The 27,825-nt window shown below is 47.9% G+C and overlaps 1 protein-coding gene across 1 annotated transcript; it reads right to left on the bottom strand.

Moving 5' to 3' along the window:
• Positions 1 to 3,447: 3,447 nt before the first annotated feature.
• Positions 3,448 to 7,559, bottom strand: LOC136453409 (transcription factor GAMYB-like). The gene is made up of 4 exons (XM_066453981.1): positions 7,287 to 7,559; positions 6,397 to 6,792; positions 4,274 to 5,297; positions 3,448 to 4,192 (listed from the first exon to the last, which is right to left on the bottom strand). The coding sequence occupies exons 2-4, from the start codon at positions 6,784 to 6,786 to the stop codon at positions 3,924 to 3,926; spliced, it is 1,683 nt and encodes a 560-aa protein (XP_066310078.1). The 5' UTR covers positions 6,787 to 6,792; positions 7,287 to 7,559; the 3' UTR covers positions 3,448 to 3,923.
• Positions 7,560 to 27,825: the final 20,266 nt, after the last annotated feature.

Raw genomic sequence — 27,825 nt, 5'->3', positions numbered from 1 at the left:
TACCGATCGCGGGGGCGAGTTCACGTCGCGCACGTTCCAGGACTACTGCGCGGAGCAAGGCGTTCAAAGGCATCTCACCGCGCCCTACACCCCCAACAGAATGGGGTGGTGGAACGGCGTAACCAGACCATCCTCGGCATGGCCAGAAGCATGTTGAAGGCGATGAACGTGCCGGGGCGGTTCTGGGGAGAAGCGGTGCTGACGGCGGTCTTCATTTTGAACCGATCGCCGACAAAGAGCGTCGAGGGTATAACGCCCTATGAGGCCTGGTATGGTACTAAACCGCCTGTTCACTTCTTGCGCACCTTCGGCTGTGTCGCACATGTCAAGGTGGTCGGTGGCCACCAGAGGAAGCTTGATGATCGCAGTACCAAGATGGTGTTCATCGGGTACGAGCCCGGGAGCAAGGCGTACAGGTTCTTCAATCCTGGCACCGGGCGCGCGCACATCTCACGGGACGCGGTGTTTGAGGAAACACGCCCGTGGGATTGGGGCGGAGACGAGGCGCGCACGGAGGATGCCGATCCGTTCATCGTCGAATATACGACGGTGACGGTCAGCCACGACGTCCCCATGGAGATGCAGGACACTGGCACGCCGGACGTCACACCGGGGGGGAGCCCTGGTCACCACGGCTCACCTCCAAGTGGTGCACCGTCGACGCCGCACACGCCTGCGACGACGTTGAGCGCGGGCGCGCAGGAGAACGCGCACGGGGGCGGCACGCCGGGCACACCTGCATCCTCTACACCGAGCGCACCCATGGAGTTCGTGACACCACCCTCAGGGGAGCAAGACCTCGATGCAGACCATGACGACGAGGGGCCTCTGCGGTTCAGAGCACTTGACAATGTGCTCGGATCCGCTGGAATTCCCGGTTTCGCCGAACGGGAGTTCCAGGTAGATGAAGACCTCCTACTTGCTGTGGGGGAGGAACCAGCAACGTTTGAGGAGGCACGCAAGGAAGAGTGCTGGCGCAAGGCCATGGCAGAGGAGATGGCCTCCATCGAGCAGAACGGCACCTGGCGGCTTGTCGACCTTCCTCATGGTCACAGGCCGATCGGATTGAAGTGGGTGTTCAAAGTAAAGCGTGATGAGAAGGGGGCCATTGTCAAGCATAAAGCACGCCTGGTGGCGAAGGGATATGTCCAGAAGGAGGGTGTGGACTTTGATGAGGTGTTCGCGCCAGTCGCCAGAATGGAGTCCGTCAGACTGCTGCTCGCCGTGGCAGCACAGGAGGGCTGGCTTGTGCATCACATGGATGTCAAGTCAGCATTCCTCAATGGGGAGCTCAAGGAGGAGGTTTACGTTCGTCAGCCACCGGGTTTCCTTGCTGCAGGCCATGAGGGGAAGGTGCTCAGGCTCAAGAAGGCGTTGTATGGACTTCGTCAGGCGCCGCGGGCTTGGAACACAAAGCTTGACAGCAGCCTGCGCAAGCTCGGCTTCAGCAGATGTGCCAGTGATCATGGCATGTACACCAGAGGCATGGGGAAGTCGCGCGTGGTGGTGGGTGTCTATGTCGATGACCTAATCATCACTGGCGCGAACCCTGGTGATCTTGGCGCGTTCAAGGAGGAGATGCGACGGCTGTTCCGCATGAGTGATCTTGGCCTTCTCTCCTACTATCTCGTGATTGAGGTGCAGCAAGAGAGAAACAAGATCACCATGGGGCAGTCGGCGTACGCCAGGAAGCTGCTCGACAAGGCGGGCATGGGGGCCTGCAAACCGATCTCCACACCAATGGAGGTCCGCTTGAAGCTGTCAACAAAGAGCACTACGCCGGAGGTGGATCCAACTACATACCGCAGTCTGGTGGGGAGTTTGCGGTACTTAGTTCATACACGGCCTGACATTACCTTCGCCGTTGGGTATGTCAGTCGGTTCATGGAGAAGCCCCGGCAGGAGCATATGGTGGCTGTCAAGCACATAATGCGCTACATTGCAGGCACAATCGACTACGGGATCGTTTACCCCAAACTGCAGAGTGGTGACAATAGGCTGACGGGCTACAGTGACAGTGATTTGGGGGGAGATATTGATGAAAGAAGGTGCACTGCAGGCGTGATTTTCTTCCTTGGGAAGCTGCCGATCACATGGCAATCGCAGAAGCAGAAGTCTGTGGCACTTTCTACATGTGAAGCGGAGTACATGGCCGGAGCAGCGGGGGCATGCCAGGCCATGTGGCTCGTTCAGCTGCTGGGCGACATCACCGGCGATGAGGTTCAGCAGCCTGTTCTGAGAATGGACAATCAGTCCGCAATCGCCCTGAGCAAGAACCCCGTTCTACACGATCGCAGTAAGCATATCGACACCAAGTTTCATTTCATACGAGATTGTGTGGAGAACGGGAGGATTTGCGTGGAATTTGCAAGTACACAGGAGCAGCTTGCAGATGGCCTGACGAAGTCGCTGGGGCGTGCGAGGTTTTGTGAGCTTCGCGAACAGATCGGCGTCGTCAACCTGAAGACTAGAGCATGAATTAGGGGGAGATTGTTGGATAATCCACGCTCTGTCTTACCATTTGCTCCGAGTTATCTGTATTCAGTTTACCGGTCTGACGTATGCTGCGTTCATGCGGAGACTTGCCTGCTTTCTAGGAGTAGTTCACCAGCGCATGCTGCAAGTTGGCCCGTGGGATGGCGCGGGAGAGTAGGAGCTCGTGGCGCGCGCATGGAGTAGAAGTGGAGGTGATCCGCACGGTCCGGCTCGTGGGATGGCACGGCCTTTGGTGGAGCGTGAAGGTCGCCGCGTCGTGGCTAATGGCCGCATGTTTTTAGTTTCTGTAATCTACAAATACCGCAATACAGAGTCAGAAAAAGTTGTCGCGTTTGGGCAACACCAAAACCACTGTATTCGCGTGTGTGTTCCAATTCAGAGCTTGTTTACGTTCGCGTTTGAGTTCACCGGCCATCTTCCTCATCTCCGGCGACGGGCGCCGGCGATCCGGGGACAACAAATGCTTCATTAGAAAGATACCTACCTTCCAAATTCCGCTAGCGCTAGGATTGCAATTGACAACTAGTTGAATCCTATTACTACTTTTGAGAGTCCTGGATTCAAATGGAGTCCGAAAAGTGGCATGGCTTGCGCCTTGCAGGCCCAATGACAAGAAAAGCGTAATATAAAATAATAAATACTAAGTGTAGCACACAGACTGAACTAATAAAAGAAACTGATCGTATGAAACCAAAAGGACGAATCCAACGCAAGAACTGATATCAGAGCAGTTAGGTACAAGCAGTTTGCGACCGTGCAGTGCGGCGACCTCCTAGTGTCGTAGATGATACAACATCTTTTGGGTTCCAACTCTGAAGCCACAATATTGCAACCTTACTAATCATTCATCACATGGCATCTTATCCTTGCTTTTTCCTTCAGACATCAGCTAAAGCTAGCGGATTTCCAAAGGCAGGGAAAGCTAAGGATTGGCGCTTTCACTCAATCAGGAGCACAAACATGATACAGGCATATAATTTCTCAATTTAATATTGCAATTTAATGCATATCTAAAAAACCATCAATATTGCACAAATGATGTGCCAGCAGCAATGACAGTGTATAGTACTTAAACAATTTGCTACCACATGCAAATGCATCAAGGGATAGCACACAGCACAATATCAATAACCGATATTAAATTGTTCAAACAAAAATCATGACACTTTTCCAACAGAATCCTGACAGGGATGACAAAAGCGGTTCTCTAATACAAAGCAAAAAAATTAATATCCGGCTTATCTTCATGCACTTTATTAGACAAAAGGACTATTCGCATGAAGATAACATCTGGTAGCCGCTGCACCTGCACGCCCTCAAGGATCTTTGTCAGGAATGCAGCATCACAATCAATGAGGCCTTCCATGATATTGACCCCAAAACAAGCAGCAAGAAGCCCTTCAGCATCACAAAGAAGTACATGGAACTCATTTGAATTCCGCCATTTGAAAAGCATGTGGCATGTTGTTCCACGAGGAAGAATCGAGCACAATTCCATCACCAAGAACAGGTTTGTACTCAGCATTAATGCCATTGCCCAGGAGCATTGCTATGGCATTGTTGAAAATGGATGCATCAGCTGTGTTGTTCCCAGAGAATAATGCATCAGGCCTCAAGTTTTCAGGATGAGGTGAAGCTGCTGACTCATGTTTAGGCTCTAACGCCTGCTCACCAGAGCCCATTGAAGGGCTTTGTGCTGCAAATGAATAAGCATCTAGTAACTGAGCTAATCAAATCGATTATTGAAAGAAAGGGTCAGGGATCAAAATGTACTCACCAGGAGAAATTTTGGAGAACTGAAAGAAATCAGGTGATGCAGCACTAACAGGAGGAGTGGATTCGGAGAAAGAATTTCCACTAAAATGAGCATATTCACTGAGGAAAGAACCGGGCTGTTCTTCCCAATATTCCTGGCCCATATCAAACTCTGGGCTAACCACCGTAGTAGTCTCACAAGGTGTGCCAGCAGAAGAACTTGAACTTCGGACCGATGGTTGTTGGTTCTTCCCAGATCTTAGTGCCTGAGCTTCATGAAGCAGCTCTTCCAAAAGACCACTGTTCCTCGGCGATGCACACTCAGATTTCACTGATGGGGTCGCTGATGGAGACTGCAGGTAAGGATCTACTAACTCAGTAGGCTGCATTGCAGGAGCCACAGTATACTTGAGCCAGCTATTTGGATCAGATTCAGTATCTTGGAGTGAAGGGAGCTCCATCTTCAAAGGACCATTTATGGGCCTAGAAGCAGAGAAGTTGCCATTTAAAAAGGCATGGCTGCCAGTAAGTGCAACCCCGAAAGGTGCAATACTCTTGCTGCTAGCATTGGCTTCATTAAGATAATCAAAACCTAAAGCTTGCTTGAGCTTCTCAGAGTCATTTGAAAATTGATCAACTGAGGAAAGCACACCGTCAATGGCATCGCTCAATGCAGGAAGCACACAGCTAGATTGTTTCAGCATCCCTGCTTGGTCTACCTGATCCATGAAGCTACAGTTTTTTGATGCAAAGCTTTGGCCGAGCAAATTGCTTATTGAAACAGCTGACAGCTGTGGTGCATAGGATAAAGCCTCTGGATTAGCAATGAAATTGTCACTGGTAAAATCTGGTAGATAAAGGCTGTTCCCAGATAGAAGATCATTGGATATGTTCTCGCCACCGTTAAAATCACCAGACACTTGCTGATCTTCATTTGAAGATTGATTGCATACACTAGCAGGATAGATAGGAAGGCTAGCTCGTTGACATCTCTTTATTCGAGTGTTCCAGTAGTTCTTAATTTCATTGTCAGTACGCCCTGGCAACTGAGAAAAGCATTCAAGGTTAATGACGACAGTATAGAAAAATATATGCACAAATTGTTAAGGGTAAAAATAGGAACTAACTACAAACATATGCACACATGTAAGGCATATTAAACATTTCAAAACATAGTAGCATATTTTTCAATTGAAGACACTGGGGCCTGGCCGTAACTTTCAATGGACTAGAATTTATATCTTGCCAAATTGTAGCGAGCACATATACAATGGCAAAAAATATTAGCTTTATAAGGTCTAGAGATTGTAAATAAAAAAAGAGTTGAAATTCAAGGAAAAAAGGTACCAAGGCTAACATGCCTATAATATGACTACCATTAATGTCTTTATCCATAAAAGAGTAACAATGACAAGTCATATGGAGTTGAAGGCCAAAGCTAAAAAAATATTTGAAAGTGATCATTGCTTGGTATCACAGATCAGGAGTGATACTAGAAAATTAGCACTTGTGGACCCGAATCTTTGATACCAGGAGGATTTTAGCAGGTTGCGACAGGAAAGTCAGCAAACCTAAATTTTGAACCACAAGATTGGCATTTATTGAATTAAAGTAGAAAACCATATAAGTTACTGCAACATGGACGGATCATTACAGCTCCAGTACGTGACACCAAACAGAATAATTCGCTAAATAACAACACAAATACACATCCTGAATTAAAGACTGCACGTATACGTAATAAAGACCCAACGAACACATCAATTCTCACTGGAAACTTCACCTGATCAGACCGCAGAGCAGGGAATCAAGAGCCAGTTTAGTTCCACTTCATTTTGCCAAATTTTTCAAGATTCTCCGTCACATCGAATCTTTGGACGCATGTATGAAGCATTAAATATAAATAAAAAATAAAACTAATTACACAGTTTAGACGAAATCCACGATACGAATCTTTTAAGCCTAATTAGACTATGATTGGACACTAATTGCCAAATAACAACGAAAATACTACAGTAGCATTTTGCCAAAAAAATATTTGCCAACCAAACGGGCCCCAAGTATTCGACATGTGCAGACTGAAATACGAAATACGGATGTGCAGAAGTGCAGAACAGGGAATCAAGTATTCGGCATGGCACTTACATGAGCAGCCATCCTCGCCCACTTGTTCCCCATCTTGGCGTGGAGCTGGATGATGAGGCGCTCCTCCTCCGGGGTGAAGGCCCCCTTCTTGAGGTTGGGCCTGAGGTGGTTCGCCCAGCGGAGGCGGCAGCTCTTGCCGCAGCGGAACAGCCCGGTGTTCTTCTGCACCGCGTTCCAGTTCCCTTCGCCGTGCTTCTTGACGTAGTCCGCCAGGATGGAGTCCTCCGCGGACGTCCAGGGCCCTTTCTTCAGGGGCGGCCCGGCGCCCCTGTGAGGGTGAGGCGACCCACCTCCGCTGCTGACGTCGTCGGCCACCGGCGAGTCCATCTGGTCCTGCAGCATCATCTCGCAGTCGCCCTCGCCCTCGCCCTCGCTCTTCACCCGGTACATCGCGCGCTGTCAGGGTATGCACGGAACAGAGGGGTGGAAGTAGTATTAGATTACCACTTGGATTTATATTCAAGATCAGCATGAAAGGAGCATTATTAGTAGATGGAAATCACCAATTTCCCTAATCCAGCAGAACGAAAAAGGAAACAAGGACTTAATCAACGGCCAAACTAGACTGTGGAGCACTTCAGTTTAAAAGAACTCCAACCAAGTAGGGTGGTATCACTATCAGTCTATCACCCACAGTTTACACGAGATTTCGGGTAAAGGCGAGAGGGAAAAGGTGGTTTCCGTCTCCCATACTTCACACAGATCAAAGCAGCACATGCCGTGAACAGCACACCCCGCGTCCCGAGAACGGCAATTCTCGGAGGTCCAAGGCAGAATTGGGACGGAGAAGGACGAGGAGGCCAAAATTCAGCACTTCACCGCCCCTCAAATCACTACCCGGACGCCGAAAACAAATCGGAATTCAGCAAGGACACTAGGACAGGGTCTACCTGGCGGAATCACGCAGCAGCCGGTGCCGATCGAGCCCAGGGTGGAGCCTAGCTGAGCTCCTCCAATGGACTCCTCCTCTGCTGTTGTGAGCTGACCAGCGGATTGCAGGGAAGGAGTCGACTGGGGTGGAGCAGAGCAGAGGAGTGGAAACCGGGGGAGGAGGGGGATCTCGCCTAAGCGAGATGCCACCACCACTTAGCACCAGAGTATTCAGGACAGGGAGAGTTTTGAGGAGGAAGAGGAGGAGGAGGAGGAGCAGGAGGACTGGAGAGAGAGTGTGGGCGAGCCTGCTTGGGAGGCAGATTATAAAGCTGAAAGGTACAGCGCCAGAGAAGCCATGCTATTGGGCCTGGGCGCATGGGCACCTATTTTTCTCTCTGCTACTAGGCCCCCTATTTTCTTTAAATTTTTTTGTTGTCTCTTTTATTTATTCATTTTTATTTTCTTCATTTTGTTCATGTCTCGTGCTACAAACTTTTCGTGGAAAGTTTCCATGATACTCCTCCCAATTTTCTGCGTTTGTAGTCTTGCTATTGTTAATACAGACCAAAACTCTGGAATTCCTTGCTATTGCTAATAGAGATCAAATTGTTATACCAGCTACAACTCCGGAACTGGTATATCTCTACATGTCTTCCTTTGGAAAAACTCGCAATGAATTTGTGTGAGGTCTTTGGGTTTGCTTAGGATTTACCCAGTTGCTAAAAGAAATAGTGGGGTGGCATTTATGGAATCCCCTTTTTATGTGCGCACGCAGCAGAACCTAGATGAAATGATGAATATACCTTGTGAGGAGATACCTCCAATTCCAATTAAACGCCCAAAATAAACTCCAATTTGCTCAAAGCAAAGGGAGGCCTTTATGCCAAATCTAGAGAATTTTTTCCTTTCATAGTAGTGAAGGTACCTTTCTCGCTTACTGCTTATACCCTCAAGTCCATTCTGCCATTGCTTTCCCCGTAGCTAGTGTGGCCCTTTCCTTTCCCTTTTCCTTTGAAACTAAACTAGAGCACGTATGTATGTATTGGGTAGAATATGAACTCCCACAATCAATCAAATGGGATGAACAAAAGCAAGCTCGATCCTAGGTTCATAGCTTGGTTCCGGCCAAATCACAGCAATCACATTTCTCGTGACGACCACTAATCTAGCGGAGAAAGAACGCACCAACGAGTCACGGCCACGGACGATCTCGCTCGTCACTTCACTTCCTCTCTGAAAAGAATACGCGGCAGTTCTTGCGGACGACAAGTCAACCATTGCATGCACGCATGCTCGCTACAGGCAGCGTGCGAGTCGGACTCCGACCACGAGAAGCGCCGCCCTCGATTGCCAAATCTGCGACGAATGCTGCAAAAGGAGAGAAGGCGCAGGCAGGCAATGCAAATCCCCTGCCGTATTTTTGTTTCGCGTAGGCGTAGTGCATGAGTTGCTTCTGGGGCAAAAGCACCGTGGTGTCCGTCGCTGCTCCGATCCGATCCGATCCGGCTCTCTGCGTACACATGTACACATGGGTGGACGAAGGGAACAGCCGGCCGGGCCGGTGTCTGGTAGGTGATGGAGGCGCCGCTGCTAATTCGGGGGGCGCACGTGGTGAGGAGACCGGGGGCTCATCCCTGCGTGTCAGGCCCGGACGGGAAACTGCACATGCCCCGGTCAATTAAAATTTTGTCTCATCGTACGTATCTCCCTCTTTTTTTTTTTTTTGAGGGGAATCGTACGTATCTCCCTGCTTATAGTTCTTCTTCTGCAACAAAAGACCCTTTGTCTAGGCCTGATTAGTAGTGGTACGGCATAAAATAGACATTGACTAGGATCGGCCCATGCTTAGGCCATTAGGCCTCGTTTGTATACGCACGTATTTATCTCAATCCATGTGTGTTGAAGTGGATTGGAGTTGAATTAAACTAAATTCTATTCTAGTCCACTCCAATACATATGGATTGAAGTAGATACACATGCATCCAATTATCCAAACAAGGCCTTATAGGTTGTCCAATATTTGCGTTCTTCCTGGATTATATATAGTAACACACCATTACATTTTGGACAGCAAAATGAGCCAAGTACTAACATGTTCGTTGATTTTGTTGGTGTAATAAAACCGCTGCCTATAGCGGTTTAAAAATGAGCCAATTCATGGCAAAGTGAGCCAACTCATGACATTTTAGGAAATTGTAATTAGTTTAAAAATAAAATAACAAGTTCAATTATCAAAAGAATGGCGTATGTTTAGAAACAGAGGCAAGTAGTTTTTATATATACAAGAATGCACATGTTTTTGGCGGGAAATAGAACTAGCCGCTAGCTTGGCCTATAGCAGGAAAAGAGAAGTAAATAACCGTCCTATTTGGCTCGTTCTGGATCCGCCATCGGCGGGAAAAGAGTTTGTATTCAATTTATGCAAGGCGTTAAACTTATGGCACACTTGCGTGCGCGCGCACAACACGCTTAACATGTTATTAGTAACAGTGGACAAAATTCATTTTTGTATACTAACATGTTTATTGATTTTGTTGGAATACACTACTACACAAATGATTTTAGAAGACGGTGTCCAAACATTAATGGAGATGGGCACAAAATTCAGCCGCCTCCTAAAATGCTAGGCTATTAACAGAGGTGATCACTTTTATTTACAGAGACGGTCATGTTTGCCCGCCTCCTAAAATAGATTTACGGAGGCGGGCGTCTAAAGACAACCGCCTCCGAAAATAATATATTTACGAAGGCGGACGACTTAAGAGGCCTGCCTCCGTAAATCTATTTTCGGAGGCGAACAGTTTATGAGGCCTGTCTCCGTTAATAGACCAGGCCTGTTACCAGCTTGTACGGCCCATCTCGGCCTGATATCGGGCTCCAGAGTATATATACTGTCGGTTAGGGTTTCATTCTCACCCTCTCTCTCTCTCAGACTCTCTATCTCTCTCTCTCACACACACACACCCCGACGGCGCCCCCATCTCTCTCGTGCCCTCCCACACTCCCTCCCTCTCTCCCGCACTCCCTCCCTCTCTCAGCCATTGTGGCAGAACCGCCTGAAATAACATGCTTTTGGAGACGCTTATCTTCCACTAGACACTAAGCACCCTGAAAGTTAGCTACATCGGACGGTTCCGTCGAGCACACCCCAAGGGAGAACTCAAACAATCCACGTTTTTCACCAAGAATCCAATAATAAGAACGAGTATACAATACTTAGTCCATTTTATACAACAAGAGTTCTTAGAAATATATTATTACAATACCAAGTTCAGAGTGCAAAATTTAAACAACAGAATTGAAATAAACATCTAACGATAAGATACAAGGATCCGTTTGTGCCCACCAGAAGAATCCTCCACACAACAACCACTCCTCAAGCTGCACCTGCAACAGGAGTGAATAAATCCTGAGTAGACAATATACTAGCAAGACTTACCCGACTAGTGGGAATAATTTTCCAACTCCAAGGATATAATAAGCTTTATGGTTTGCTGGGTTTTATTTTTGTGAAAAACATTACTAGTAGTGAATCCTTATGTAGGTGTTTTATTAGCAGTCATGATTAGTTCATTAGCTAACCATTCTATGTAAAGCATCTGTTCTACTTTCAAGCAAGAGTTGAGCAATCAGATCCATTCATCCTCTTTCATCTTCTAGTTCTTACTATGGTGCTAGATCGTAGCCAAGCCGTACCGTATCACATGATGATTCGCAAATCAATGTATCTCAGCTGGGTACCCCAAAACACACGCCTCGCTTGCACCCTAGGCACAAGCAAGACCAACCCACCACTCTCCTGTCAAGGGGTTTAGGTCCCCATCAAAACTTGGACTCTAAGCCCCCACTCCTGAGTCCCGGACTCAGTGTGGTGCTTAGACCTCCACCATCCTCGCCTCCAATCAGTTGGTCCGGAAAGAGACAGAACCCATGACAAGAGAGCAATGAGCCTTTCTGCTCCTATAAGCAAGTATGTTCTCAAGATAATAAGTCTGTGACCTAACTAGAATCCATAGTAATGGACGGTCCTTAACCGACACAGACAGGGAAAACAGTGTAACCAAGCTATGTCCCATTGACCGCAGGACACAACCTATTACATCCACCAATACCCATACCATATCCCTGCCCAATCTCTATTTTCTTTCACCATTTTATCATGAGAGTAATAATAATCATCTATTGTGAGTAACGACAGGTTACTCACGCTACCGATAGCCTAAGCATAACAGCTATTCGACCTATGCTAGTAGGACTCATGGGTAGGTTTATCTATGCATGTAGTTTCAATATAAATCATGTAACATAAATGCACATCACATATATATATCCAGTGATTATTCAAAATAAGGGTTATGCATCGGGGCTTGCCTTGGGCAGGTGGGGTGTCAGCAAAGTCAGTCACTGGTGGCTCCAGGGCTCCCTCCTGTACGAAAACCTCCTCCTCGTACTCCTCGATCACCTCCTCGTAGTCCTGCTCGCTTGCGGTCACGAACTCCACCAACTCGTTCTCTACATGCATGCAATAATGATGCAACACTTAGTATTACGACAACAACAACTCTTAAAATAATAATATATCTACCAAGCTACTAAGCTAACTCTAATGACTAAGATGCTAAGCTACCCATCCTTTCCACTAAATAGGTATGAAACATTCAAGTATTATCTTAGCAACTGAAATGCATTTCTTCTTTTATTAATAATTTAATGTATATTAAAATAAGGAGTACCTAACTACCTTATTTCTCAGTCTATTCTAGGGACACAAAAATTACAGTGAGCACATAATAATACAATGAACCTACTGTAAAAATTTCATGAACAAAATTATTACCAATTTACCACAAAAATTCCTACAAATATTAACCTAAATAATGTTAAACACTCTCAAATAATTTAATAAGCCTTAGCATCAACTCAGACCTGCATAATATAGTCATACCATCAGATAGACAACATTTTTAGGAACTCAACAAAATTTATTTCATAATTTTTGGACACCTATGTGAATTGATATTATTTTCAAAGTTCAGCTCAGAAATTAAAACATGAAGCTATTTCTAATTCCTTAAGAAAAGGAAAAAGGAGTTCACTAGCGCGGCCCACAACCACGCGGACTCAGCCCACTTGCGCGCATGCGTGGCCCGCAGGCGCGGCCCACGCACATAGGCCGACCCACGACAGGAGACAGCCCGCGCGCTAGTGATTTTGTAGAGACGCCCCTGCGCTACCTAGTATTCGCACGATGCTGTTTGCACTATCCCTATAGACAACAACTTTGCAAGAACACCCTCGCAATCTCTCTCCTTTACAATGATATGGTCCTATCTACGAGGCCGACGCTCACCTAGGGCTTGACACAAAGTGATGGGTGGCGGCTGCACGAACTGAGACATGGTAGAAGGGCCTCTCCATGACGGCGGGCACCCTACAGTAATGGCGACGGTGCTCTAGTGAGCCATAGTATTAACAAGATAGTAGGGATAGTGGGTGAGCAACAGGGACTCACCACTGACCTAGCAGAGGTGATGGTTCGGCCAGAGATGCCCTAAGCGAGCCTGGCCGCATGCATGCGGTGAGCTCGATGGCAAACCACAGCGACACGACCGTGCCAACGGCGAGAAGGCAATAGTAGAGGTGTGACTTAGGTGCACACGACAAGGAGGGGTTCTAGGCGAGGCTAGTGGTGCAGCTAATTTGGCGTAAGACGTTGAGGAGGAGGCTAGCCACGGTGAGGGTGGTGACAAGTCTTAACGGCGCGGTGGCAGGTCGAAGCTCCAAATTGGAGCTTGGCCTTACACAGTTCAAGTCTAGGTAGGGGCGGTGAAAGGTCCTTATGTGGTTTTGGTAATTGAGTGACAACATAGGTGGACTAATTATGTTTATGTGAGATACACATATGATTAATCCACAGGTACATGTGTCTGAGCAACATATGCCATGAAGGTGGAAATAGCTCGGAGATGTTGCAAAGCTCACACATGTGATGATGAAGGAGCTCATTGCACATGAGACTTGACATTGAGTCATGTGATCAAGGTAGAGAAGATCAAGACATGACTTAGCTTGATGGACCAGTTGCAAGCGTGAAGGGCAAGTTGGAGGCTTTGGAGCGATGGACCGCGTGGTGGTGAAGCTTGAGCAAGACTTGGCGCCGATGGCTGAAGGCAATGGTGAAAAGCAAGTGAAGTCAAGATCGATGAACCAATATGATCACATGATGATATGAAGTGGATCATATCATTATTGATCGTGTTGGTGCATGTGTTGCATCGACCTTGGAGGAGATGGAAAGGAATGCGCAAGGCAAGGGTATAACCTAGGGCATTTTATTTCATCGGTCATAGGTGTGTAGAGAAGTTAATGACCGGGTTTAGAATAGATGGCCGTACTATCAAGAGGGGCAAACTTGTTTATATATCAGTTATCTAGTGCCACTTGAGTGATTTAACTTTGCATCGTCGCTAGGATCAAGTGGTGTGGCAAGTTGAGTGGCTAATCCTTTAGAAAATGTTTGTGAAAAGCTAACACACATACATATGGTGGTGTACACTTGGTGGTGTTGGCACATTTACAAAGGAGAAGAAGTTGGAGTTGATGTGGATCAACTCGGTGAAGAAAAGGAGGCAAAACAGGTCACTAGAAGTGACCGGACTCTGCGTAATGCAGTGACCGGATGCTGGCTAGCGAGTCCAGTCATATGTTCCTAAGAATGCATGGTCTCGATCAAGTGATCGGATGCTGGCCTTGGTAGGACTAGCGTGTCCGGTTAGTGGCAGCAGTGAGCGTGTGGTCTCGGTCTCGTGATCGGATGCTAGCACGAAGAGTGACTAGACGCTCAGGGCCTATGTCCGGTCAGTGCTAACGTACACTGACATGGTGGCATGAGGAACAGCAGTGATGCGTGGCAGTCAGAGAATGACCGGACTTAGGTGCTACGTCTGGTCGTTCAGGAGTGGACGCGTCCGGTTGCGAAACAGAGGCTCAGGGGGCTCTCTAGAAATGACCGGACTCTGGCTGGTCTACATCTAGTAATGCAGGAGTAGACATGTTCGTTCACTAAACAGAGGCTCAGGGAGCTCTCTAGAAACCACCGGACTCAGGCGTTGTAGCATCTGGTCATCCTAGCAGTGCATCCGGTCGTAACTCAACCGTTGAGATTGGGTGGCTCCAATTGAACGTAGAGCAACACATGAACGGCATAGCATGACCGGACGATGGTAGGGTGCATCCAGTCACCCTAAGTTTTACCTAGTGAAGGGTTAACGGCTAGTTTAGCCTGTGGGGCTATAAGTAGAAGGTGGTCTCGGCCATGGCTAGAGTTGAGCACCTTAGGAGACTTTGTGTCCATGCTTGAGAGTGCTTAGGAGCCCTCCATCTCACACATGCTTGATAGTGATCATCCGATTGTGTGAGTGAGCGATTCTAGTGCGATTGCATCATGAGGTTGCATCGAGTGGCACTAGGTGATCGAGTTATATATCGATGGCGCTTGTTACTCTTACAGATTGCCACCTCCTAGATGGCTTGGTGGTGGTCTCCATCGAAGCCCACAAGAAGCTTGTGCGGTGCTCCAGAGAAGAGCTTTGTGAGGGGCATTGTGCTCACCCCGCGGGAGCCGCGAAGACCAACTCTAGTTGAGCGTGTCATTGAGCTATCCTCACTTTTAGGGTAGGTTCTTGCGGTGCCCAACGTACGGGCTTGGTGGGTGATGCAGTTAGCCGATGAACCACCAAGTGAGCGGTTGACACAATGGGGATGTAGCGTGTTGGCAAGCACGTGAACCTTGGAAGAAAATTATAGTGTCAACATTGTTCTTCTCATTGGTTTGCAATCCCCTTACACAAGCTTGTAATTACTTTCATATACATTGTGCTTGTGTAGTTGCTCTTGTAATTAGTTAGCTTGTGTAGCTCACTAGTTACCTTCTTGCTTGTGTAGCATAGAAGTAGCTTACTTGCGTGGCTAATTTAGTTTGTGTAACCTTGTTAGTCATATTGCTTAGTTTGTGTAGCTAAGTATTTACGCTCTCTAATTTGGCATTGGTTGTCTTATTATTGAGCATTGCTAGTGAGCTTAGGAGCTTTATGCTTTTGCTTACTAGAATTATGTAGGAGTTCCCAGATGTGTAAAAATACTAGTGACATAGATTTATGTGATCTTGCTTCTAGAATTGGTTAGGTGAGCTTTAGCTAGCCCGACACTTTGATTGCATAATTAGGATCTTTGCAAGGTGTTAGAGAACATAGATAGAGGGACGTAGTCTTGGCTAGACCGATTGTTTTAATTCGGCATTTGTTTGGTTAGCCGACGTGATTAAATTTAGAAAGGACTATTCATCTCCCTCTAGTCCACCATCTTGACCCTACAAGTGGTATCAGAGCAAGGCCTCTCATTTGTGGTCTTCACCGACCCGAGAGGATGGCGACTTATGGGCTAGATGTTGATTGTCCACATATTTTTTATGGCACATACTTTGCACTATGGAAAAATCGGATGATATGCAATTTTAAGTTTATTTGTCCTCAAATGTGGTGGATGGTAGATGTAGGCTTTTCTCATATGTTGAATGAAGATAATCTAACTCAAGCACAAGAGCAATGCCTAGATCTCGACATCCAAGCTACTAACATCATGTATAGATCTTTGCATGATAACATCTTTGGAGAGATCATAGATATGAATACCACCCATGAGATTTGGAGCTATCTCAATGAGAAATATGGGATGGTTTCCGATGATGAGGATGAGCCCAAGAAGGAGGCACATGAGGATGTTGAGCATAGCCATAATTCAGTAATTGTGGAAGATTGCTCTACCTCATGGTTAAGTGATGATGATGATGATCATACCACAAGATCACTTGACAAGATTGATGATGATGTCACAAGTGATGCCAATGATGATGCTACTCCACGCACACTTTGATGATGATAATGATGGATCATGCTCGAGCTTTGAGAGTGATGTTTCTTCAAGCTCTCCAGCTACTTCACATTGCTTCATGTCATAAGATGACACTAAGGTATCTAATGCAAATGTGATTGATCTTGATTCATATGAGGAGCTTCTAGAAAGATATGGTTGCATGATCAAAGCTTTAGAAAAAGAGATGGCTAAAACCGAGAAAATAAAAAATGAAAACTCTTTTCTAAAGAACACATATGAACAATAAAAGCATTTACTTTATGTTACTACTTGTTCACGTGAGGAGCTAAAATTGGCTCATGAGGAACTAAGTGTTGCTCATGATAACTTGGACAAGACCATACTTTTCTCACTAAGAAGCTTTCCAATGGAAAAACTAAAACTAGTGAGAGCTCATCACATGGGTCAATTGATCAATCACACGTTGTTGCTAACCCTTGTGATGTAGGCAAGAAGCATGTATCTATCTCTTGTGATGATTTATTAGATATGCTATGCTCTTCACATATAGATGCTTGTTCTACTTCTATATCTTGTGAGACTAACCTTTTAAAGGAGAACAATGAGCTCAAAAATGAAGTGAAGAATTTGAGCAACAAGTTAGAGAGGTGCTACTACTCAAAAGTCACCTTTGAGCACATGTTAAAGACTTAAAGAAACTATGGTGATAAGTGTGGTCTTGGCTTCAAGAAGAAGATAACAAAGGGTAAAAGAAAGAGAGAACGAAAGATGAAGAAGCTACAACAAAGAAAGCTCTCTCGTACTATGTGCTACCAGTGTCATAAAGCAGGACACCTTGCAAATGGTTGCCCTAATATTGAGAAGCTCAAGAAAATAAAAGAAGAAGAGAGGCTCAAGCATGTGAAGTGCTTCAAGTGCTGCATATGGGGTCATCTTACCTCAATGTGCCCAACCAAGCAATTGGTGAAGCAACTAGAAAAGCCTCAATTAAAACCACAAGTTGAGCAAGAGAAGACACCCAAAGAGCAAGTCAAGATCTTTTATGAAGATGGTGGTGACTCGATTATGAAGAAGAAGAAAACTAATCGGACGCTGCCAGCGTCCGGTCACATGCCACCGGACGTGTCCGGTCGTAAGTTCGCCGCTTTGGAACCTCTCTGTACTCGATCGAACGTTGTTGTCCTGTGTTCGGTCGGTTTGCTGCTAGCGTCCGGTCGCTGTTGCTAATGCCTGCTGTTGCCGAGCCACTGATCGGAGCATCCAGTCACTTTCTTCCAGCGTTCGGCCCAACGTCCGGTCGCTTCTGTGAGCTCGTTTCTTCGTGATCTTGCATGCGGTTTGGTTCCTAACTTCATGCTTGGACTTTGCTTGATATCTTGGGTCTTCTCTTGTGATCCTAAGGTCTTGCTTGAGGTGTTGATCATCGAATTATCACGTCACCTTTGTCCAAGTCACATCTTGTATCCTATTGAACTACAAAACAATCACTTACAAATTCATTAGTCCAATTTGGTTGTGTTGGTCATCAAATACCAAAATCCAAAGTAAACGGGCGTAGGGTCCATTTTCCTTACAATCACTTAGGTATGATACCCATGATATGTTTTAACAGGTGATTCGCCATGTAACACCGAGGGTGTTACAGCCGTCCTCCCTCACGCGTCCCTCACTCCCTCTTGCCTTCCTCACTCCCATACGTCGGCGAGCGGTGCAGCTGCAGCGGCGGCGAGCGCTGGAGATGCAGCAGCGGTCGGCGGGCGCAACAGTCACCACAGCAGTGGCGGTGAGCGCAGGAGTCGCAGTAGCAACAATGAATGTAGGAGCGGTAGGCGGGACACCGGAGCGGGGCGCCACATTCGCCAGGCAAGATCCACACCCCTTCTCCACCCCGACGGCGGCGGATCCGCGCCTCTTCCCCAACACGAAGCTCCTGGTGGCGCAGATCCGACGGGTTAACGGCGGCGGTGCGTCCTTCGGTGCATCGAGGCTCACAGATCCAACGGATCCGGCGTCGGGGCTCGCAGATCCAGCGTCGAGGCTCGTGGATCTAGCGTCGGGGTTGGCAGATCCGGCGGCTGCGCTCATGGATCCAGCGTCGGGGCTCACGAATCTAGCAGCGGGGCTCCTGGCGGCACGGGCTCGCTGGCGGTCTCAAAAATGGGCTCGCTGGTGGGCTTCTGCCTTTTTTATTTTTTAATTCATTTTCGTAGGTGGGCACGATAGAACGCCCGACTCCACTAATTGATTAACGTAGGCGGGCTATTCAACCACCTCCATAGATCACGATTAACCGTGACCTTTAATTGGAGGCGATTGCTTTGCTCGCACCGTCTCCGTTAATCGTTTTTGCCCACCTCCAATAAGATTTCTGTTGTAGTGGTAATAAAATCGTTGTCTCCGGTTTCTAAATTCATGACATTTTAAAAGATTCTACTTAGTTAACAAATGAACTACTTTACCAGAAATGGCATATATTTGAAACTAGAATACAGTACGGACGCATATGTTTTTAGTGGAAAATAGAACTAGCCGCTAGCCCTATAACGGAAAAAGAGAAGTAAATAACCGTCCTATTTGGCTCGTTCTGGATCCGCCCCCGGTGGGAAAAGAGTTTGTATTCAATTTATGCAAGACGTTAAACTAAAGGCGCACTTGCGTGCGCACGCATAACACACTTAGCATGTTACTAATAGCAGTGAACACAATTCATTTTTTATACAAAAATGTTTGTTGATTTTGTTGGAATAATAAAATCGCTGCCTCCAGTTTCTAAATTCATGACATTTTAGAAGATTCTAGCTTTACCCAAAATGGCATGTATGTAAAAATAGAGGCGAGTACGAACGCATTTGTTTTTAGTAGGAAATAGAACTAGCCGCTAACCCTAAATACCGTGGGAAATGAAGTAGATTACCGTCCTATTGGCTCGTTCTGGATCCGCCACTGGCGGGAAAAATAGTCAGTGTTCAATTTATGCGAGGCTTTAAAACAAAGGCATATTTGTGTGTGCGCTCACAGCACGTTGAGGGCACACTATGCTACATCTATTTATGCATCCAACATTGAGTTAATACATGCTTACACATGTCTATAACTCTTGAATTTATAAGAGACCGTCATGTTACAATATATATGGACTTCCTCAAATCTCATACACTCATACTCAAATTCAAGTAGTGAAGACTCCGTGTGCACCATGACATTTTTTCAATACTCAACCGGCCTGTTCGCTGGTTGGTTTCTAGGCTGATAAGTCCGGCTAATGCTGGTTTGTTGTGAGAGAAAAACACTATTGGCTGACTGATAAGCCCTGGCCGAAACCAACAAACGAACAGGCTGAATAATAACAAACTTCATCTGTACTTCGATCTTTTTGCAAAAATCTTATAAAATTCATGCATCTCAAACATATCCTAATCTTGAATTTAATCGAGAAAAGTAAAAACTAAGGGCGTGTTCGCTGGTCTGAAAAAATCAGACCAGACGACTGGTTGCCCACTCATTTTACTGTTCATCAAAACCAGCCAAACAGTGTTTTCTCTCATAAAACCAACCAGTTTCAGCTAAGTTTCAGACCAGCGAACACGCCCTAAGTAAGCACTCATGCAAAAAGTACTCATTCCGATGGTAAATATCTCCTTTACCACACTTTTTTAACTAGGGCTTCTATATATAACAGACTTTTATGGAAAAGCCAATTGAAGAGTTCAACCGTGAAACTGGCATCCGATGCAACGACTGTTTTTTTAAAGTAAACCAAAATGTTTAATATATGAGTTATGAGAGGACGATAGTACGTGTATCAGCTATGCTTATCAGTTATGATATAGTATTTTTTTTTCACAATAAAACAGCATCAACCGGTTTATAAGTCACAGGGACGATCCAGTGAACAAGGTGCATGCTAGTCTATTACATGCATGGGGAGTTGGGAACCTGCATATGCTGTAAAAAATAAAAAGAAAAGGGTTTTCCGGTCAAAAGAATTCCGTTCAATGGAAATGCCAAAGGTACATCACGTAGGCAGAATTTGTTTTGATACAAACGGTAGAATATTGTTTCATTCAAACACTTTGGCGTAGTGCAGTACTAGCATTGTAGCTGCACCAACGTGTGGCTTACTTTCATCGTTGTAGTAATATAATGATAACTCAGGGACACTAATTTGTTTTTTCTCACATGGAGTTGGGAATTTATTCCCCGTCAAAACACTCTCCCTACAAAGTGGTAAAATAAAGGTATTTTTTCACGTATGTGCATGCGATGCGGTCGTCGTGGTCGCAAAAGCTGCAGGCCTGCAGCATTAGATTAACGGTCTGTTCGGTTGGCTGGTTCGTATCGTTGCTGATTCGTGAAGAAATACTGCCAGCTGATTTATGTAAGAGAAAAATACCGTTCCGACTAAAAATTTACGATCATCTACAATAAACCACGGCCAAACCAACGTGCTGCTAAATCCCTGGCAAAGAAAGTTATCGGCGCAGTACATTACAAAGCGGAAGAGTAGGTATACCAGCGCTGCAGCACGTACCAGCAGCACAACAGGCAATGACAATGTTGTGTCGGGCGGTAGTTATATACGTACACTTTCACTGCTCCTTCAGGCTTCGAGCAGAGAAGGGTAACTCGGAAAAGGGTAGGAAGGATAATGTAACGTAAGTAGAGACACTACTATGCTGTGTATATAACCCTTTTCATTTATGCTGAAATTTAGTTTATGATAATACTTATACTAAAATATTGAAAGAGAAAAATACTATACCATAAAGCTCTAACAGAGCCGCTCACTTCAAGAGACGTACTACTCGATCCGTATTAATTCTGCTACAATGGTGGTCACTGGTGACTTGGCGACGACATACAGGGGCATATAGGCCACAGATCTTCGCGCAATCTACAAGTACCGCAGCGCTTTACTGTGGCTGTACCGTGTTAGTACTTGGTATACTAATTATACTACCCCACGTAGTACCTCCGTCAAATACAGTGGCTCCATTCGGCTTTTTTCATATTCAGTTTGTATGGCTTCTTTTTTCAGCTGAAATAGTATTTTTCTCTCACAACAATTCAGCCAGAATCGTGTTTTTCAGCCAGTTTCAGCCAAAATTCAGCAAGCCGAACGGAGCCATCTCCGTCGGAAACATAAGGCAGTATGGCGAACTTTTTTTTCCCTTGCTTGTTAATTTGTACAATATTTTTTCTTGGAAATGATTGCATTTTGGGTAATAGAAGTATGTATTCGCCCGGTCGATCGTTAGTCAGCGGTCACTTGACTTGTTATTAGGGGTCCGTTTAGTTGGTGACTAAAATTTACCACGTCTAATCTTCGGTACTGTAGCTACCAGAGAAAGTTTGGCGAACAAAATTAAAGTCACATTTGTGGTAAAGTTTGACAAGAAAATGGGTCTATGACGTGTGGGATAGGGTGCTAAAAAAGTATGGCACACCGTAGTTATGGCAGCAAACCAAACAGCTGCCAAAAAAACTATGACGTGACTAACATGTGGCATGGCACGTTTTGGTCACGAACCAAATAGGCCCTAGGTCTGTGTGTGCCATCAAGCATCGATGAGGCGTCCCACATCCCTGCTTGGAGTGAGGGTGTGTTTAGATTCCAAAAAATTTTGCGCAGTATCCGTCACATCGAATCTTGTGGCAACGTAGACGAAAAAAAACTAATTGCACAGTTGAGTGAGAAATCGCGAGACGAAATTTTTAAACCTAATTAGTTCATAATTAGACATTAATTGCCAAATACAAACGAAAGTGCTACGGTAGCCAAAATCTAAAAATTTTTGGATCTAAACAGGCCTGAAACATCACTGAAACCAGACTGCATCATGACCATGTACGACAGACAGATAGCCCTGAAAGTGAAACTGAAACTGAAACAAGAGACTGTATCGCTCCGTTTCCCAAACCAGACGCGCACGCAACACGGCAACAGGCACGGAAGAAAACTGAAAAAGGCCCGGCCCGCGCGCGCGGCTTAGTCAGCCGTGCAGGATCGACCTCAGGTACCGTGTCCCGACCTCGCTTACGTTGCAGGTACACCCCCAACGCAAGGAAAGAAGAGACCAACACAAAAAAAAAAAGGACGGACGAGAGGCGAAGGCGAGAGAACGCGGCACGACCGCACGACGAGTCTGGTTGGTGCCATCGTCTGCTCCTTTATTTCTGCCTGGCTACCAGTAGGCAATAGTCGTCAGGGCTCTGGTTTCTCAAGGACTCTCACAGGTCTGAACCGTTCAGTCCGATCCGATCTCCGGCGGCGGCGGGCGCCAATCACCAATCAGAGCCCTGCTCTGCTCTGCTCAGCTCAGCTTCTGCTTGCGCGCGCTTCGGCCGCCGCCGCAGGCCGTACGGCACGGCACGGCGACGCCGAGGAGGAGTGGAAAGCAAGGCGCGCTCCGCAAAATGCGGATGGACAAGGCTAGGGCCCCGGGCCCCACGAGCTTGTCGACCCCTTCCCTTTCCCGGCAGCCCTGCGTGGCGCCTACCACAAAACCGGGTCCCGCCTGGGCCACACCTCGTGGGGTTCGGGCACGGATGGCGTGGGCCCCGCGCCGCTCCAAACCCAGTCACTCGATCGGTCAGGTAGGCACGCAGAGGCAGAGGCAGAGGCAGAGGCAGAGGCAGAGGGCAGAGGGCAGGGAGGGCGAGGCGAGCAAGCAACCGGGGCGAACATGCAGGCCTCGTGGGATGCGCGCGCGGGCCCCACAGGCCCCTGCCGGGAGCGAGCGAGTGGTCCCACCTCCGCCCAGCCTGCTCGATTAGTTGGTTCGTATCGTTGCTGGTTCGTAAAAAAATATTGATGACTAATTTATATGAGAGAAAAATACGATTCCAGCTAAATTTACGATGGTTTAAGCCACACCTAAACAAATAAGCTGATTGCGCTGGCGCTGGGCAACGGTGGCCCTTTTTTTCCCTCGCTGTACCGCCCACGCCCTGGCGCCCCGAAACGCGGAAGCGGAAGCAGAAGCCTCTCCGTGTCCCTGTCCTGTCCTGTCCATCCATGGAGCCACGGGGGCATCTTCACAGCAGCCAGAGACGGGGCACCGGCGCACCCCTAAAGATGACAACGGCCCCGATATCTCATACCCAACGTCGATGGGTATTTGATCCATTAAAAAATAAGAATGGGATCATATCTTTACTCGCGCATATTTAAATGGGTAACAATTCATCTCCGACGTGTATAGCGGGTACGGGAACGTTTTCTGTTTACTCGTCCCCGTTACCCGTTGGGGAACCCGACTATTTGAGCTGTCATGCGAGTATTAGACCCAAAGATGCTCAACATAGGTATTTTGGCCCAAATCTGAACAATTATATATATATATATAGTTTGTGTGTTCTAGGAACCATAGTTCAATTTTTTCTCACCATCTCTGCCAGTAGCACAAGCACGCCTGCCTCATGAGCGTTCGTGCCCCTCGCTTCCTTAATTCGGTCTCTCTGCCACCTTTGCTTATCCTCCTCGCAACCTCGCTCATTCTTTTCGGCATCTCCGAGACTCCGACACTTATACCCGGGTGAAGAAGAAACGTCTCCGATTACAAAGCTGCGACCCCAAGTGTCCTTATTTATCGGGTATGCAGTACCCGTCGGGTATCTGTTACCCGATCGATGCTCGACAGGTACGGGGATGGACAAGAATCTATACCCGAAACAGTTAACGGGGACGGAATAAATTCTCTGTGATGGGAAAGAGAACGTTCTGGCGATACCCGACGGATACATCCCGTTGCCATCCTTACCCCGCTGGCACCCGGCCCGGCCCGCCCGTCGTCGCGTCCTCCCGGCTCCCCGCTTGGGGCAAGCGCGGTGGCTGCCTTTCGCGGCGCTCCAAATAATGCTGCCATCCTTGGGAGGAGCTCCAGCTCAGCTCGGGACGCGTGTGCATCCACGGGCCCATACGCAGTGGCGGTACGTACATTATCCTGAGTTGGGCACACGACTATGCACGCGCCGTTTAGCTCCAGCCGCCGGCGCGCGTGCGTACGGGCACGGGGGACAAAAAAAAAATCACGGCGATTACCGGTTAGCCTGGTAGCGGTGCTCCGTCCCTGACTTCGGTTGCATCGGACGGTGCCCGCTGCATTCACTCTCGTTTTCCGTTACTAGTACTTCCTCTGTTTCTAAATTAGTAGACGTTTTGTCTTTTCTACCTATACTTTTACCATGTACCTAGACATGACGTATATCCAAGTGAATAATAAAAAAACAATGTATTTAGAAAAAATCAATACGTCTTACAATTCGTAACCGAACAAGAACAGCGCCGCCGCAATGGGCGACTCGCTGCTGTTGGTGGATGGATCGTCGGCCGAGTTGAATCGAGGGCTCGAGGCTGTGTGGCCGCGGGCACGCGTGACATCGGCGCTGCTGGCCTTCACCCCGACGCTGCATCTGCGTGTGGCAGCCTTATCGTGCTTGCACTGCGCCTGCGCGCACAGGCACAGCCAGGAATCTGCGAGTACACACGCGGTACACGTACAGGGGGTGCTAGGTGTAGCACGGTAGCAGCAGGAAAAAAGAAAGATACTACTACCGCGTCAGGCTCACAGGAGAAGGCCGTTAACTGGCTGATGCGCGTGGATTCTGTGATCTTCTTCGTTGAAAATCATGAAATGCGTCTTAAAGCAGGGGTACGTCAGGTTCACGGCTGCAATAAGGGCCACTAGAAGGCAAAAATACACAAGCTGTGCGTTCCTGCCGTTCGAGCTCGAAAGGCGTTAACTCGCTGGATCGGCCAGACCCGATGCGTGAGTCATTGTGTGCAAGTGCTCTGTACCGCGCTGGGTACGTAGTTTGTTCAGTACTGGTATTGCTATTTTTGGGGGTGTAAACGAACGAGGACGTAAAATATACGCGTTTTGAAGGTCGTCGGAGACTCGCGCTAGTCTACTAGCTTACGTGTACATGTGTCTTCTGCGTTGACCGATCGAGAGAAACCTGCGCCATCGATCTGCAAATATGCATGTGGTGGGTATAACAACGGGTACGTACGCGTTTCGTTTTCAAAAGGTTAAGAGTCGTGGACTCGTGGTAGTTCATTTACGGTTTGTACATACTTGTGCCTTCTGAATTGATCGGATCGACAGAAATCTGCACCATCTAACTGCATGCATGTCAAATGAACGTACGTGCAGGGTAGGATTATTCGAGATCTCGTTGGCGATTTTCAGGCTCCCAAGCTGCGACCGATCGACGTATGCATGCACGCAGCATACACCGTACGTTAGAGCTCTTCTTTGCGTATCAAATGCACACATGATCGAGCGAGCCTTATCTCTTTACAGCCGAACGCAGCTCATCATGTTATCTCTTGCGTCTGCCCACGCGCGCGCGCGGTCGGCCTGGTCGTTGTGAATTTGTGATGTGTGTGTCAATTAAGCAATGCGAGCCGACTAGCTAGCCGCGCGCCTGATGAGGATCATATCGGGACAAGTGTCCGGCCAGGACGACGTACTTCGCGAAGAAGGCGCGCGAGGGCCGGCCGATCGCGTTTGCTTGCGCGCGTCGATGACCGACCGACCGACCGGTGAGCTCAGCGCGCGCGGCGCCGGTGCACTGTCCGCCTGAGACGACGACAAATCGGACGGACGTGGTGTGATTTGGTGGGTGCGGCCAGCACAAAGGGATTATTGGTTGCAGACGTCGCGCGCATGCATACGGCGGCGCGGCCGGCCGGCGTTCCGGCGGGCCATACATGCATGCGTGCATGTACGCGTACGTAGGCGCCACTGCCTACGCACGCATGCTGATCATCAAGTGGATCCGTTTGGCCAAGTCCCCGGAAGTCATGGAATGTGTTGGACTGTGCTGGTGCTGCCGCACACGGATTGTAGGAAGAACAGCTTCAGCAAATAACTGCGAAATTAGGATGTTGCTTGATTTAGAGGCCTTTTTATTTTTCACGTGTTCTGTTTTCTGGACTTGCAACTCTACCAGCAGCTTTAAAATTAGGGTCCTTACTCACAAAAATTTAAAATTTAAAATTAGGGTCCTTATCTTTCTTATTACGACAAGTCGAACTTGTCAATAAGTTTTTTTTTTATTTCATATTCCACTTCCACATCTCACTCTCTCTTCCTTTGTTGGTCTCTAGCCTTTTTCTTCCTCTAACTCCCTCGTCCACGAAGCGAAAGTCGTCGAGCATGGAGCCCCAACATGCCTTCGCTGGCCGTGTCGACGGAGGCATAGCAAAGCTCCACCAGGTCCTCCACGGCCTTTGAGCTCGACTTCGAAGACACTGTGGTCATCCTCACCCTCTGCCTCCTACCGGGCTCTTTGCCACCTCTACCTCCTTGTCCTCCTCCGCTATCTTCCTTGTCCCTAACCAGCCACACCACCTCTAATGCTGACTTTGATCATCCCTTGAGCTCGTTTAAATATTGGTATATTTTTTTTTATAAACCTGATCAAAGTTTTTTAAAAAAAGTTTGATTTAAAGCTAAATAAGGGTAAAGTGAACTGCAATTTAGAATGGATAGAACAATTAACAATGGTTTTTTTAATGATTAAGTCCACTTTTGGACCCTCATCTATTGGGTTCGTCTAATTTTAACACCCAACTACAAACCGTCTAATGTGGGTATCCCAATTATCAAAACCATTCACCTTTAGCACCTGGGCACGAGCATGGTTGTTTTATCCGACGTGGAGCGGGGTTGATCACGCCACGCTAGCCTCTCTCTTTCCTGCGCTGCCTCCCTGCGCCACAGCTGAGTCGACGGTTCCTAGAAGGACAGTGTCCGACGAGATGGGAGGGGCAGGTGGACACCGCAGGAGGCGGTCGCGAGCCCGACCTCCCGCACGGGAGCTCCATCCAGGCTCCGACCCTGAGCCGCTCCGAGCTCCAACAGCCGAGCTCCTCGTCAACCTCGCACCAAGCCGCGACCAGGAGCAGCAACCGCGTCACCCCGCCTCCACCGACCCCAGCCCTCTGCTTCACACCAAGTCGGAGACCGTTCTCCGCCAGCCAGCAACGCCACCATGAGCCCCACCACGACCTCGCCTTCCACGATGTCGTTGCGCACAGCCTCCACCTTGCCGAGCAGTTTTGCCTCCGCACCCACGCGCGCTAGTGCCCGCGTGGGTCTGCTGTTGCATGCTCGTGCGCCCGCGTGGCGGCGGCGGCGGCTCACCTGCGAGTGGCTACAACGTGCGGGCATGGCGTCGGTGTGGGAGGCCGGGCTTGTGAGCTTCTGCAGCAGGCGCCCGGGCTAGCGAGCAGGAGCTCTGCTCCGGTGGCCATGGTGGCAACGTCGACGAGAACTCAAAATTTGTGGCTTACCCTTGATGGTTTGCGATGAGATCACGTCCAGAGGCTAGCTAACAACCGGGCGCAGCCATGTGTGCGAGGAATTGGAAAAGGGTGCCGCAGTTGTGACGAATTTGGTCGCGGGGTGAAAGTCAGCAACGATGGTGGCGACGACATTTTATAGTCACGTGTCGTGGAGCAGACAACGGCTTGCTAGGCTTCGGCAAGCTTCTAGGCACGGCTTGGGCACCCACTTGCGTGTGGCATTGAAGGCGCAAGGCCTCCTGACGAGGCGAAGCACAGAGGTGCTCGGCGTTGATGGCGGACAGATCGAACAGCGTGCTGTCGCGGTCGTTTCGAGCGGCCGTGGGCCATGTCTGCTGGCGTCGAGG

Source organism: Miscanthus floridulus, chromosome 5 (genome assembly GCF_019320115.1).
Source record: "Miscanthus floridulus cultivar M001 chromosome 5, ASM1932011v1, whole genome shotgun sequence".
Classification (NCBI taxonomy): Eukaryota; Viridiplantae; Streptophyta; class Magnoliopsida; order Poales; family Poaceae; genus Miscanthus; species Miscanthus floridulus.
Note: the sequence above shows the minus strand (reverse complement) of the source record. Positions and strands in the feature narration are given on the sequence as shown.